The sequence below is a fragment of the Apteryx mantelli genome, chromosome 22 (genome assembly GCF_036417845.1).
Source record: "Apteryx mantelli isolate bAptMan1 chromosome 22, bAptMan1.hap1, whole genome shotgun sequence".
Classification (NCBI taxonomy): Eukaryota; Metazoa; Chordata; class Aves; order Apterygiformes; family Apterygidae; genus Apteryx; species Apteryx mantelli.
In genome coordinates, this window is record NC_089999.1 from 10,161,757 (window position 1) to 10,174,241 (window position 12,485).

Sequence of the window (12,485 nt, forward strand, 5' to 3'; positions counted from 1 at the left end):
TGACATGACATGAATGCTTAAGAGGGTGGAATGGGCTCTCTGTGCCTTGGTGCTGCTGCCACAGATTAACCAGGCCCTTTTCTCAGCGCCACACGTATTAACCTCACTTTGGGTGCACAGAGAAAAAGAAATGTGTGGTTTCACAGAGAAAACATTTTTCCTTCCATTAAAAACCCCAACATGGGATCCGGGTGAGGAGGAGCCTGGCGTTTTCATGCAGCAACATCCTGCTCTCCCAGCTCTGAGATATGCTGTAAGTGATAAAAGAGCTTGTATGAACGGACACGGAGAACATTCCCAAAGGCATGCAAATGGTCATTGTCTCTTTTTTTCAACAAAAATACAAAAACACCCACCACATCCTCCAGCTTTTATAGCTGTGTGTTGTTCAGAGCAGAGCTGTTTCTTCTGCAGTTCTGCTCTCCCTCCTCCTCCGTGGAACAGATTTCTTCTCCTGATGGCAGTTTGAGCTTTTTTTGTAGAGACAGAGAATTTGACAATTTAAAAACCAGCAACCCCTCCCAAAATACAGTAGCTTGTGCCAAAATTCCCAGGAGGACTCCTCCAAGTGTCCTGTTCTCGCCTTAAATTTTCTTTAAAATAAGCTTCATTCTTGAAAATCTCTCCTCTTCTTGTATTTTGCCGATAGTTGTCTCCCCACTCCATGAGTTTTGCTGGAGGGGAATGAGGTAGTGGATTTCCCCCTTCTCCGCTCCGCTCGGGATCTGATATTCTTTCCCATTGCTTGTTGCAATTTATTATCCAATCCTTTAGTTTTGTACAAAATCATCTTCCAAGAGGTTGTGAAGTAGATGCATGCATTTCTTCAGATGGCGCTCCAGAGCAGACTTTTCCCAGGGCTGTCCACCTATACTGTGACAATTTTTGTTGCAAGGCTGAAAGTAAAAACCCCAAAAGGAAAGTTGTCTTCTTCCTCTTCGAGGTATTTGCATGCTGAAATGTCTTCTAGGAAACTGTAAAACAAAGAGAGTCTTAGGGCAGCTTCCAATAGTCATAGATATTTCCCTTATGCTCTTGGTTTGGGCTCTGGGTGTTCAAGTGTGCTAGATGTGAGGTTTTGCTGTTTGCCTAAGCAGCACTGCTGGTTTTGGCAGGTGGGCTTGTGTTTGGGAGTTTCTCCAAACATTTTTGGGATTGCAGTTCTAGGCAGATAGATTTGTGTGCTGAATCACTTCTGTTTTACCCCACTACCATGCTTCTAAACCCATCACAACCTTGATCAGGGTAAGACCTGCAGCCCCAGCCAAACTAATTTTCGTCTGGGAGATTTAGTATGGTCACTAGTGCGTTATGGGTCACCATAGGAAGGACCTTCCATTCTGGTCATTTGAACAGTGTCTACTGCTGCTACAAGTAACCTGTTCTCCAAGGTTTTTTGCATGCATGTGTGCAGTTAGGGTCTGGACACACTAGCCAGGATCGTACAGGTGCTTAGTGTCCTGACTCTTCAGTTCCCCTGGGAACAACGTGCCACCTGCCCTGGGGATGTAGGCTAGTGTCTCTTACAAATGGTGTGCTGGAGGCAGCACGCAAGGAGTGACATGGAGTCCCCGCTCTAGCCAGGCTGGGGAAAAGGGAAGGAGATGTTACCTCTGACACTGAGTGACACGTAGAGCACGATGATGATGGTCCCCAGGATAATGGAGACGGTGCTGAGCAGCCTGGCCATGCGGCCGAGGCGTCGGGCTCCATCCATGTCCCCCTGCTGCCCGCTGTTCCTCGACTGGTGGAGAAACACAAACACAGAAACGCGGTCTGGAGAGCGGTCACGACTCTCTGGTGATTCTCTGGCTGTAACCCCCAAAACGAGAGCTACTGCATTAGCACGTGGGTCTGGATTTACAGTCCTCGGCTCTCACGGAACAGCATAAGTATCCCATCTGCAAGCCCAGGTCCTTGACAACCTGTATTATCCTGCTAAACTGAACTGCTCTGGACTGGCCTGACTGGCATGTCTGTTGTTCTGCTTTCCCTGGGTAGAGGCTACACTGACTCAAGTCTTTTTTTATTGGTGTGACTAAGAAAGAGTGTAGTATCCCAGTGCAGGATACGAGGCATAGTGAAGCCCCAGCTAACAGGAACTTCTCTTTGTCTTTATGGAAAAAAAGCTGAAATTCTTTACTTCAGTCCCCAGAGCAGCTCACTTGTAGGGGGCCTCTGAAGAGGGACTGCATGCCCCATAGGTACCGCTGCACTTCGTCCTGTGCTAGGATGCACTTTGGTGCCTCTGCATTACCCCGAGTTTCTACATCGACTTGCATAGCTTGTGTTTGTCATCTCTGGTTTTGAATGCAGTCCTCCTACAGTGTTTTCTTGCTCTTATGCCAGCTGTAGGGAGGGAAGGAATAGTCCCTATAGCTTCTCTGCTCTGCTTCTGGTTTCACTGTGTTTTCCCCTGCTGCTCTATTGATTTCTTCATGCAGTTCAGTGAAAGCTTTCCTCTACTCTAAAACTAAACAGAAGGACTCTCTAGCTATGGCAAGTATGAGGAAGGGGGCAGGGGGAGCTTGCTGGTAGGCAGCTGGAAATTATTGTGTGTAGGTTCATTAATAGGGATCCCCAAGCGATGGAGCTAGAATGGGGCTTGCCTCATGCTGATGTTTTGTTGGCACCGGCATCATAACTGGAGCCTGAAGGCTGCAGCCTCTTAGTGGGATGAATTGCAGCGATCCTTGTTTTTGGGAAGAAGTGGCAACCCACAGGGGCCAGAGAACGCAACTTGGAGTTTCTCTTAAACTGTCCCACAAAAACCGCATTGGTTTTCACTGTCCCCAGCTCTGTCAAGGCTGGCCATCAAGGAGACTGCTGGAGACCTAGATCCTGGGGCTCCTCTGGTGCTTGATAGTGGTCTGCCCACTACAGCTGCACATGTTCTTCCATAGCTCGCTGTGGGCTCTCCAAGATCTTGCCTAGTGTCCGACAGGGCAGCAAGGGTGATACTGTGGCCTGACTCCTCTGAGTCTCATTATCAGCTGTTTCACTGCCCTGCGCTCAACAAAACTGCCCACCAGCTAGGTGAGAGAAGACTCTACCTGCGCTAAGCGCACTCAGAAACCTGAGGACCAAGCACAAGGCTCATCAGAAAAAGTATAATACACAAGTACAATTAGATGCATCATAAACCTTCAGAGTAAGTGATTAAATAAGGAATGATCTTACTTCTTGCCCTTGTAATCGGCAGTAATTTGGTTCCCAAGTGAAAAATACTGAAACCAAAAATTCCTGGTGAGGGAAGAGCATTACTGCTGATAGAGGAACACAAAGTGCTCCTCAGCCTGTCGAAATGAGTGCGCTAGGCTTCCTGCATTTGGCTGGGTGAGGACCTAGCACTTAGCAGAAGGGCAGTTGAGCAGTACGACAGTGAGGTTATTACGGTTAAATTACTCACAGTGCGTCAGCATTCATGGCGCGTGTGATGGAGAGGCTGGAGTCTCTCCATCAGCAAAACAGAAGCTCCCTTCTCAGGATGAGCTGGGCAGTACGTGCCCGGCATGACTCTCCCCACGGGAAAGCAGTCTTCCCGAATTCACACGGGGAACCTTTTGCCTCAGACGAAAACAATCAGAAAGGGTTTTTGGAGGGCAGGAAATTGGATAAGGAGTTTTAAGATCCATTGGTAAAATTCTCGCATGTTTGGGAAGGCTTGGAGCAGGGGAACAGGGTCAACACCTTGACCTCATGGAGGAGTCTGGCAAAATTCCCCTCAACCTCACTGGGACCAGGGTTTTGTAGGTATCTTAACCACCTTGAAACTGTTAATCTTGTGCTGTCTTTTAGAGATATTTTTAAGTACTTAGCATTCGCACATGGGTTAAAGCTTTCTTCCCCTGCCCTCATGCAGCTCCGGCCGTGCCTGCCCTGGCCGAGCCTTGGGTCTCCGGAGAGGAGCGGGAGCAGTCTGCTGAGCCGGTCCAAGCACAGCAGCTCTCTGCAGCCTGCTGCCGCGCTCCAACGCGTGGTTTTGGAAGGTGGCTTTTAAAAAGAAAACTAGGAAAATTGTGAGTAAAAAAATAAGCTAGTTAAAAAGAATTCAAGATGGAGTGTATCAAAACAATCCCACTTTCCTTTCAAAAAATGTATATCTCAGAAATAACAACTGCACTGTAAAGGGTCCCTTTCACATGTTTAAAAAAATGAAAATGAACAGTCAGGAGGCCTAGCTCAGCTCCGCTGCCATGTAACTGCCTAGTGCTAACCCTGGCTCATCATGCGAATGCTACGTTACATTGAAAAAAAAAAAAAAACCATTCAGACTAATGCATGCTGGATGTTACTACCGCATTTCCCATTCACCGTGCTTTAACATCACCACCCTCTTTCTCCACGCTAGACAGCAGCACGATACGGCAGAGGAGAAGTGCCCCCCGAGCCCCCTCTGCGTGCCAGCTGCCGGTCCGCAGTGCTCGGGTGGTTAAAATGCGGTTTTTAAGATTTGCATATATATGTCTCAGTCGGCATCACCGTGCAAATAACATGTACTGGAGCCTCAAATGGGCGATGCCGCTGCCTTCCCCCAAATGTCCTGCTCCCCTAACACATCACGCTGTACAATAACTTCCACAACACCTGACATGATAGAGCTCATGACCTTATTCCTTTTGGACTCTACAGCATGTTTGACAGACAATATCTAAAATCAACCGTGTGCAGCCAAGAGCCTATTTTCATTACAGAGCAGGGTGACAAAATTAAGCCTCATGGGATGATGGGGAGAGATGGGGAGAATACAGCAGTGTAGGGATTGACAGGATCCCTTAACTGCTCACTGACAATTTTTAACATTTTAGATTTTTGTAGGCTCAGATTTTCCTAACAGAAGTGTAATATTTTTGCAGGGTGTGGGTTAGATTGCAGTGAAACATACTCTCAGTTTTAGCTTTCTTCTAGGGAAAATATATGGGCTAACAAATTTGACATATTTATCACTACAGCTTCTGGAAATGTTTACTGCTCATTTATCCTGGACAATTATGAAAAACACCAGCATTTGCATGGAGTGTTTAGCAAGCATTTGTTACTGTACATATATTATTCATTGGAGTGGAGCGGTTTGATTATCGCTGTCTAGTATCAGTAATCCTTTGTTTTGCTTTCTACATAAAAACATGAACGTTTTGTTTATTAATCAGGATTGCAGAGGCAGAATATCTTAAAAAATGCTCGAGGGCTGAGGGGGAGTGTGTCAGTAGGTGTATCAAAGAACTTACTATTACAATGGAGTATTAAGAAAATATGAGCAACCCTGGGAGTAGGGCTGGAAGGGACACACTTTACATCAGCATGCATGGAGTCAGGTATGTGTAGATGATCCAAAAGAGACGTTAATATTATCTGTTTTCAAACTGATATCTGCTCAAGTTCCTGTTCAGAAGGTGTTAACCTATTAGTTAAGCCAAGTCTTCTTGTTGCAAATTAAGGCAATTGCTTTTTGTGCTAGTCCCAGGGACAGAGAAGACAAATCGTCACATCCTCCTCCCTGCAATCTTTCACAATTTAGCAGCCAGCTTCGGATGTGCTCGGCTGGCTTCCACCATTTATTCTGAATAAATCATTAATACTTAAGGTTTCCATTTTCTTGGAGAAAGCATTCTGAGAGGTGTAAGTCAACATCACGCTTGGATATATGAATATATAATTTAAAATGAGTAAGGATAGTTTGACTTCTCCTACATCTTTCTATAATGACAGTACTTATTTTGGACACCAGATGCTGTGCAGAATTGCACTTGGCTTTACTTTATGCTGTTTCTGGCTGGATTTACATTTCTTTCTCACTTCACCTAAGCCGTTCTGGGTGTTGCTGGGCGCCGTTTGGTGACCTCCGCACCTCCACCCCCACCACGGGGCTGTGCTTTGGTAGTAAGGGGAAGGGCTTCAAGAAATGAAGCGTGTGTGTGTGTGTGTGTGTGTGTGTGTGCGCGCCGTGGGCCCTGCCCTGCTCTCCTCGTGCGACTGCTCCTGCAGAGCTCCTCCTGCGCTCGCGGCCACCAGCACGGGGGGCTGGGAGGAACCCAAGCCCCGTTGTGCAGCCAGGCCAGGAATCGCCGTAACTGGTCCTCGCTTTGTCAAGAAAACACATCCGAGGGTCAGTGGAGCAGCCCGCAGATTACTCATATCCATGAGACCAGCGTAAGCAGGGAAAGATTGGGGGCTACAGCAGATTTTTTTTTTCTACCTCTGGCCATAGGCCCTGCTCGGATCTGAGAGCAGCTTTTGAAAAATGATTTATGAGACTCTACGTCCAAAAGCATTCATTTGCTTTCCTCTCTGCTGCTCATTGCCCAGAAAAGCTTTCATGTGCAAAAAGCATTGACTTAAGAAAGAAAAATACAATTGCAGAGCTAAAAGAAAGTCAGCACATTGTAGAAGTGCCTCCCCCCTCCCTGGCTGCGAGCGAGGCTCGGAGCCTGGCGGGGAGGCTCTTCCCCAGGTGCCGGCGATGGTAAAAGCCTGGTTCCTGCTCAGATTTGCGGGTGCTCAGGAACCCCCAGTTTTTATGCTGTGGGGACACCCGCGCCTTTGGGAGTCTCGGTAGTCACTAAATTCATCCCCAGCAGGTGAAACGCCAGCTAACGCCCTGAAAGCTATTCCTGTCTTCAGGAGGAATTAGTCAGATAATGTTTCCTGGCTCCCCATGGTTAGTGTGGAGCCAGGATCACTCCTCGTCCTAGAGCCATGCGGGAGTCCGCGGGCTGGCAGATGGTGTTGGGGTGTGGGGTGGACCCAGGCATGGCCAAAGAGAAATGGCAGTAATAAACTGAGCGTCCCCGCAGAGGGACAGTGTGGCTGGGAAGGGTCCAGAGGATGAGCACTGGCTCATAACATGCCGTGCATGCTAGAAATCTTGTCCCGGAAAACAGCTCATCTGGGTGCACCTTCTGCCTTGGAGGCTCCAGAGGGCTGGGGCTAGGTGTCCCCCTTCCCTCCGCAGAGCTCCCTAGCTCTGCGTGAGCGGTGGCTGGGTGAGGTTTTCAAGGTCCTCAGAAGCAGAGGCCAGCAGGAAAGCCAAGTGTCTTACTGGCCTGTTGGTACTGCCGCCCTTTGTGTTTAACACGGTAAGGACACGTCAGCGCGTCACAGGCTAGCGATGCCAACCTCCTCCTCGTTTCTTCTTCTACTCCATGGGGCTTGTGTGTGTGTGTGTGTTTGAAAAGCCACCCCAGGCCCAAGGCACATCCCTGCTGTGCTGGAGGTTCTAACACCCACAGAGGAGACTCTGAGAAGCTACTTTGCATGAAGGCTGATGTGGCTGGAAAATCCCCGTGAGAGACCTTGCTTATTCCCATGGATATGCAATACCCGTCTGCTTTCCCTCTTGTCGCAGTGCAAAGCCAAACACGGCTGAGCCTGGCTTACCCATATGCTGGCTAAACAGACTCCACCATGCAACTGTGCCATGCAGATGGCAGCTGGCACCTACGGAAATGGATAGCTCCTCAAAATGGAAACTGGGCTTTCTACAGGGCTCTCTATAGCACCTGCTGGTGTCTGACTCTTCAAGTTGTTACTGGCTTTGGGGGAAGTGCTGACTCCATATGCCCCTTGGTGTATTTCTGTGCCGTAAGCAGGCAATTGCGTTCCCTGAGCTGATTTTCAAAGGAGACATTTGCCTCGAATGCAAATCAAGAGCATAAAAGGTACCAAGGGGCATGTAAAGCAGCAGGGCTCCTTCCTTGGGGGTAAGGAGGTGGCCGTACTTGTGAGGTTCTGCTGACTGATCTGGGAGCGTGGAGCCACCTGTACCTGAGCAGGATGGGAGGCTGCTTGGCTTTATTCTCCCCTGCTCTGATGTTGGGGTATTTGCCGAGATGTGGGGGATATTTTAAGCAGAAAATTGCTGCTTTAGGGCAACTAAAAAAGGCTGCAGGTGCAGCCAGTTCCTTCGAAGTGTCTGAGAACAGGACCTAGCTCACAGCCAGCAGGGACTGGCAGGGTCTCCCGGCGCTGCAGGGGTGGGCTCGCTGCTAAGGGGTGCGCGGGGAGAGCCCTTGTCCTGGCTTTGCCTCGCGTCCCCTTCCTGGGGGAACGCGGGGAACCGGGCTCCAGGCACGGCAGCGGCTGCCGGCAGAGGGACCGTCTGCCCGGGGGGCGCCGGCGGGGCGGGGGGCAACGCGTCCAGCCCTGGCTCCCGCCCCCCTCCCGGTCCCAAGGCCCGGGCTGCGGGTTTTCCTGGCGTGCGAGGGCCTGCCCCGCTCCGTCCCGCCGGGCACGGGAGCCGCTTCCCCAGCTCGGCCCCGCTCCGCCGCCCCCTCGCCGGACCCCGACCGCCGCGTCCCGGGGGAGCCGAGCCCTGTCGCCGACGCCCGGCTGAGCTGCCGGAGCTGTGCAGCCTCCTCCCAGCCCAGCCCCGCCGTGGGGCCCGGCCCCCTCCGTGTGCCCCGGTGTCCCCGTGCCCCCCGGCCCCCTCCGTGTGCCCCGGTGTCCCCGTGCCCCCCGGTCCCCGGTCCCCGCCGCGCGCCCCGGTGCTCCCCGGACCCGGCGGGCGCAGCACCGCGGACAGCTCCCGGGGCGGCCCCGCGCCCCCGCCCCGCCGCTAGCCCCGGCCGCGCCGTCGAGGGCCCGGGCGGAGCCGCACTCACCATGATGGAGAAGACGAGGGCCACGATGTTGATGGGCCAGACGGGGCAGAAGCAGGAGAAGATGGCGAGCACCAGGTAGTCCCCCGGGCGGCCCTCCTCCGGCGCCGCCGTGCTGGTGGCCGTGGAGGAGGCTCGGCCCAGGCTGAGCCGGGACGGCGAGAGCGGGGCCGCCTCCAGGTGCCCGACCGACACCGACTTGTAGGTGAGCCCGTGCCCGTTGCGCTCCGCCTCGCCGGGCAGCGCGGCCGAGAAGGACTTGGAGCCCCGCAGGCCCTTCTCCTCCCGGCCCTCGGGCGCCGCCAGCAGCTTCTCGGTCTCCAGGGAGCGGGCGGGCAGCGTGGAGCCCGAGCCCGAGCCCGGGCCCGGGCCCCCGGGCGCGGCGTTGCCGCTCGCCATGGCCCGGCGGAGCGGGCTCCGAGCGCCCCCGCCGCCGCCGCTCTGCGCCCGGGGCCCGCCGCCCCGCGGGAGGCCGTGCCGGGGGAGGGGCCAGCCCGGCTCGGCCCCCGGGGCAGGATCGGGGCCGCGCACCGCCCCCGGGGTGTCCCCGGCCCCCCCCCGCCCGGCCCGCGCCGCGCTCGGCCCCCGCCCGGCCGCTGCGGACGGCGCCGCCTCTCCCGGCTGCTGCCGGGATGCGCCGGGCGGGGGCCCGGGGAAATCCGGGGTTCCCCCCACGCACCCCGCACCCTCCATCCGCGGCCTCCCTGTGCCGCCCCACGCGCCCCGCTCTGCCCGGGGGCTCCCCGGAGGCCGGCGCCGCGCCCCACTGCGGCGGCGTGTGAACGGCCTCCGCCCCCGGGTGGGAGGGGGGTCCCCGGGCGGGGTGGGCGCACGCAGCCCTGCTGCCCCTGGCCGCTGCTGGCTGGAGGCCTTTGCCCAGGCGGGGTGGGGGGGGGGGCAGGGCGCAGACCAGGCTGCAAAGCCCCCATCACCGCCAGAGCGGGGCAAACCTGTGCCAGCCCCTGCCCGGGGTGTGATCGTGCCAGAGCAGCATGCGGGGCACAGGGCAGTGTGCGGGGCACGGGGCGGTGTGCGGGGTGCAGAGCAGTGTGCGGGGTGCAGGGCAGTGTGCGGGGCACGGGGCGGTGTGCGGGGTGCAGAGCAGTGTGCAGGGCACAGGGCAGTGTGCGGGGTGCAGAGCAGTGTGTGCGGTGCAGGGCAGTGTGTGGGTGCCCGGGGTGCCCTGGCTCCCAGCTCCTCTGGGAAGTGAGGCTGGCAGGCCCGGGGACAGGGAGAGACGAGGTCCTGGGCATGCTGTGCTGAGCGGTCCCAGCCCTCACGGGGTGTGGGTGACCCTGGAGCCAACCTGGAGACCCTGGGGACAGGGAGACCAGGTCGGTGACAAATAGTCTGTCCCTATGCGCGAGGATCTGCAGGGAGGAAGGTGCTGGTGCAGGGGTGGGTTAGGTCCTGTAAAGCAAATAACAGCATCCTTGGGAGCAAACCCTGCTCTGCCCGGGTGAGCTGTGGGGGGCAGGAGGAGGCGGCAGGAGGGAGGATTGTAAAAACCACAGAGCCTGGATGCAAACATGGACGTTTTCCACCAGTCTGTATCGTGCTTCGGTTCCAAGTTTTCCCTCTCCCCGCTTGGCGGGGATTTCCCGGGCAGTGAGTGCCATCTACCGGGGCGCACCCACGTCTCCTGCCTCTCCCCGGGGTGCCCAGGGACCTGCTGTGCCCAGACCCTCCAAAGCCCGCTGAGCTGCTCCCCTCGTCCCTGTCCCTGCGCGGTGCTGCGGGGGGATCGGGGCTGCGTGTCCAGGCCAGTCTCCATCCTGCAGCCTCCGGAGAGGAGTGGGACCCGGGTTTCATAAATGTGAGCCTGAGAGCAGCGGAGTGGCTCTGTCAGGGTCTCACTGTGTCGTCTGGTGCTTTTCCCCCTCCTCCTGCCTCTCTGGCCATCAGTTTCCATCTGCCCCGCTTTGATTTACACCAGCGCTGGGGCTAAAACCTGGCGAGGGGGATTTGTGCCAGGGCAGGCCTGGGATGCATTTGGTTTCCGCTCAAACCTTCTTTGAATCGTAGCATCCCCGGGCTCAGCCTCTCAGCACAGTTAGTGCTGGCACCGCCGAGCAGGGGCACGCGCGGGGCTGGGAGCGAGCCAGGCGCGGGGAACCTCAGCCCCACGGCCGAGCTGGCCGGAGCAGGGATGCTGTGCGGAGAAGCAGGATTCCTCAGCAGCGATAGCTGCAGGCCCACTCCTGGAAAGGGGAACATCTGTTGGAGATTAGAGCCAAGGTATCTCAGCTGTCAGCGCTTTAAGCCGCCTCTTTAGCTGAGCAAAGAGCTCTCTCTCCTGGCTGCTACTAGCTTTCCTCCGCTGGGCTCATATCCCAGCTCCCCGTCCCCCTCCTGGGCTGAAGGAAGCAGCCTGGCTCCTGCCAGTTCCGGACACACGGAGAGCAGAGGCCTGGGTTAGCTATTCCAATGCAAACCCGCCTGTGCCGGCCCCTGGCAGGGCGAGAGCTAGAACCAGCTCTTGGATGTGAGTCGGAGCCTCGAGATGGGGTCAGGAGGCTGGCTGAGCTCTTCGGGGCTCGTCCCCCCGGCACTGCTCAGATCGTGCAAGGATGCCTGGTGCTGTCTGGAAATCTCCTGGCTTTACACATGTGGGTCAGGCCCTGCCTAAACTCCAGTAGCGGATTTGACTGCTCAGCCCAGAGGGGAGAGGAGACCCCCGAGCTGTCTGAGCAGGAGGAAGGGGCCCATGGAGCCTCTCTCACAAAACTGAGCGTTCCCAGGCAGGCTTGGGGTGGAAGGACAGGTCCCGGCTCTGAGACCTGGTCAGGCGGTGACAAAATAACCTCCGTGCCGTCTGTGTGCACCGATGGTATCTGGGAGTGTAAAATGCAGAGGACAGAAGAGCATAACCAGTTGCCGTGCCCGAAACGCTCATCGCCGAGCCGGTTGCTGCGGTAAGGCAGCCTGGCCGCGGCTTCCCGTGGCTCCGGGAGGGACGAGCCCTGTGTTAACCCTGCCCTGACGCTGGGGCCAGACGGTCTGTGTTATTACCTCGGTGGTGCGATGCTTTCCCCGTGTCGCCCCAGAGCCAGTGCCACTCAACCTACCTAAACTTGCCCAAATCTGGCATTTCTGTGGCCCAAGTTCCCTAAGAAGAAAGTCCCCAGAAGAGGGCAGCTCCCTGCTGCCGAGAGGCTGGGCCCCGGCGTCTCCCGGCCCCATCTGCGCGGGGGCACTCGGAAACGACCCCATCCTCACGGCCCGTTTGGACCGTCCAGGAGCGCGTTATCGCCCTGTCCCACGAGAGCCACCTTGCAACGACCCGGGGGACACAGGGCTTTCATGAGAGCAGACATCTGCTCCCCCCCCCCCCCGACTGGGGGCAAAGCTGCCCCAGGCACAAATATGTGCACCAAAGGGCTTTGCATTAAAAGCACAGCCGAGTTCATCTTCCCCGGCTCCTGCTTCCCTAATTCATCAGCTGGAGCCGGAGCTGCCATCCAGCCGGGGGTCACAGTGTGACCCACGTGGACCATCTGCCCACTGCATACACATTACGAGTCAGCGCCCTGGTGCTGGGTTTCAAGTTGCGTTTTCTCACAAAGCAAGCAAGAGAGAATAAATAACTGACAAACTGCAGAAACGAAACCTTACAGCAAAGAAACGCAGGGCTGAAGCTTCTTCTAGGGGAAAAGCGATGTTTCCCACTTTCCCCGGCTCTTGGTTTTCCTGCAGAGCAGAGCGCCGTGGCTGGGCAGTGCCGGGGTCCTGGCTGGGGTATCCCGTGCTCCCGGCCCCGCTGGCAGCACGGCTGCGCTCCGCATCCTGCCTGGGCTCGCTCTCACGCGAAAGTCCCGTCCCGCTCCCCCGCTTGCCAGGCAGCCGCGTTACCTTCCCTGCACGGCCTCTGCTTCCTGGCCCTGCGCG

At 56.0% G+C, this 12,485-nt stretch overlaps 1 protein-coding gene across 1 annotated transcript; it reads right to left on the minus strand.

Annotated features, from left to right (window-relative positions):
- Positions 1-256: 256 nt before the first annotated feature.
- TRARG1 (trafficking regulator of GLUT4 (SLC2A4) 1) lies at positions 257-8,996 on the minus strand. Its single transcript, XM_067309527.1, has 3 exons — positions 8,601-8,996; positions 1,612-1,744; positions 257-974 (listed from the first exon to the last, which is right to left on the minus strand). Exons 1-3 carry the CDS (start codon positions 8,994-8,996, stop codon positions 967-969), a joined length of 537 nt encoding a protein of 178 aa, XP_067165628.1. The 3' UTR covers positions 257-966.
- Positions 8,997-12,485: the final 3,489 nt, after the last annotated feature.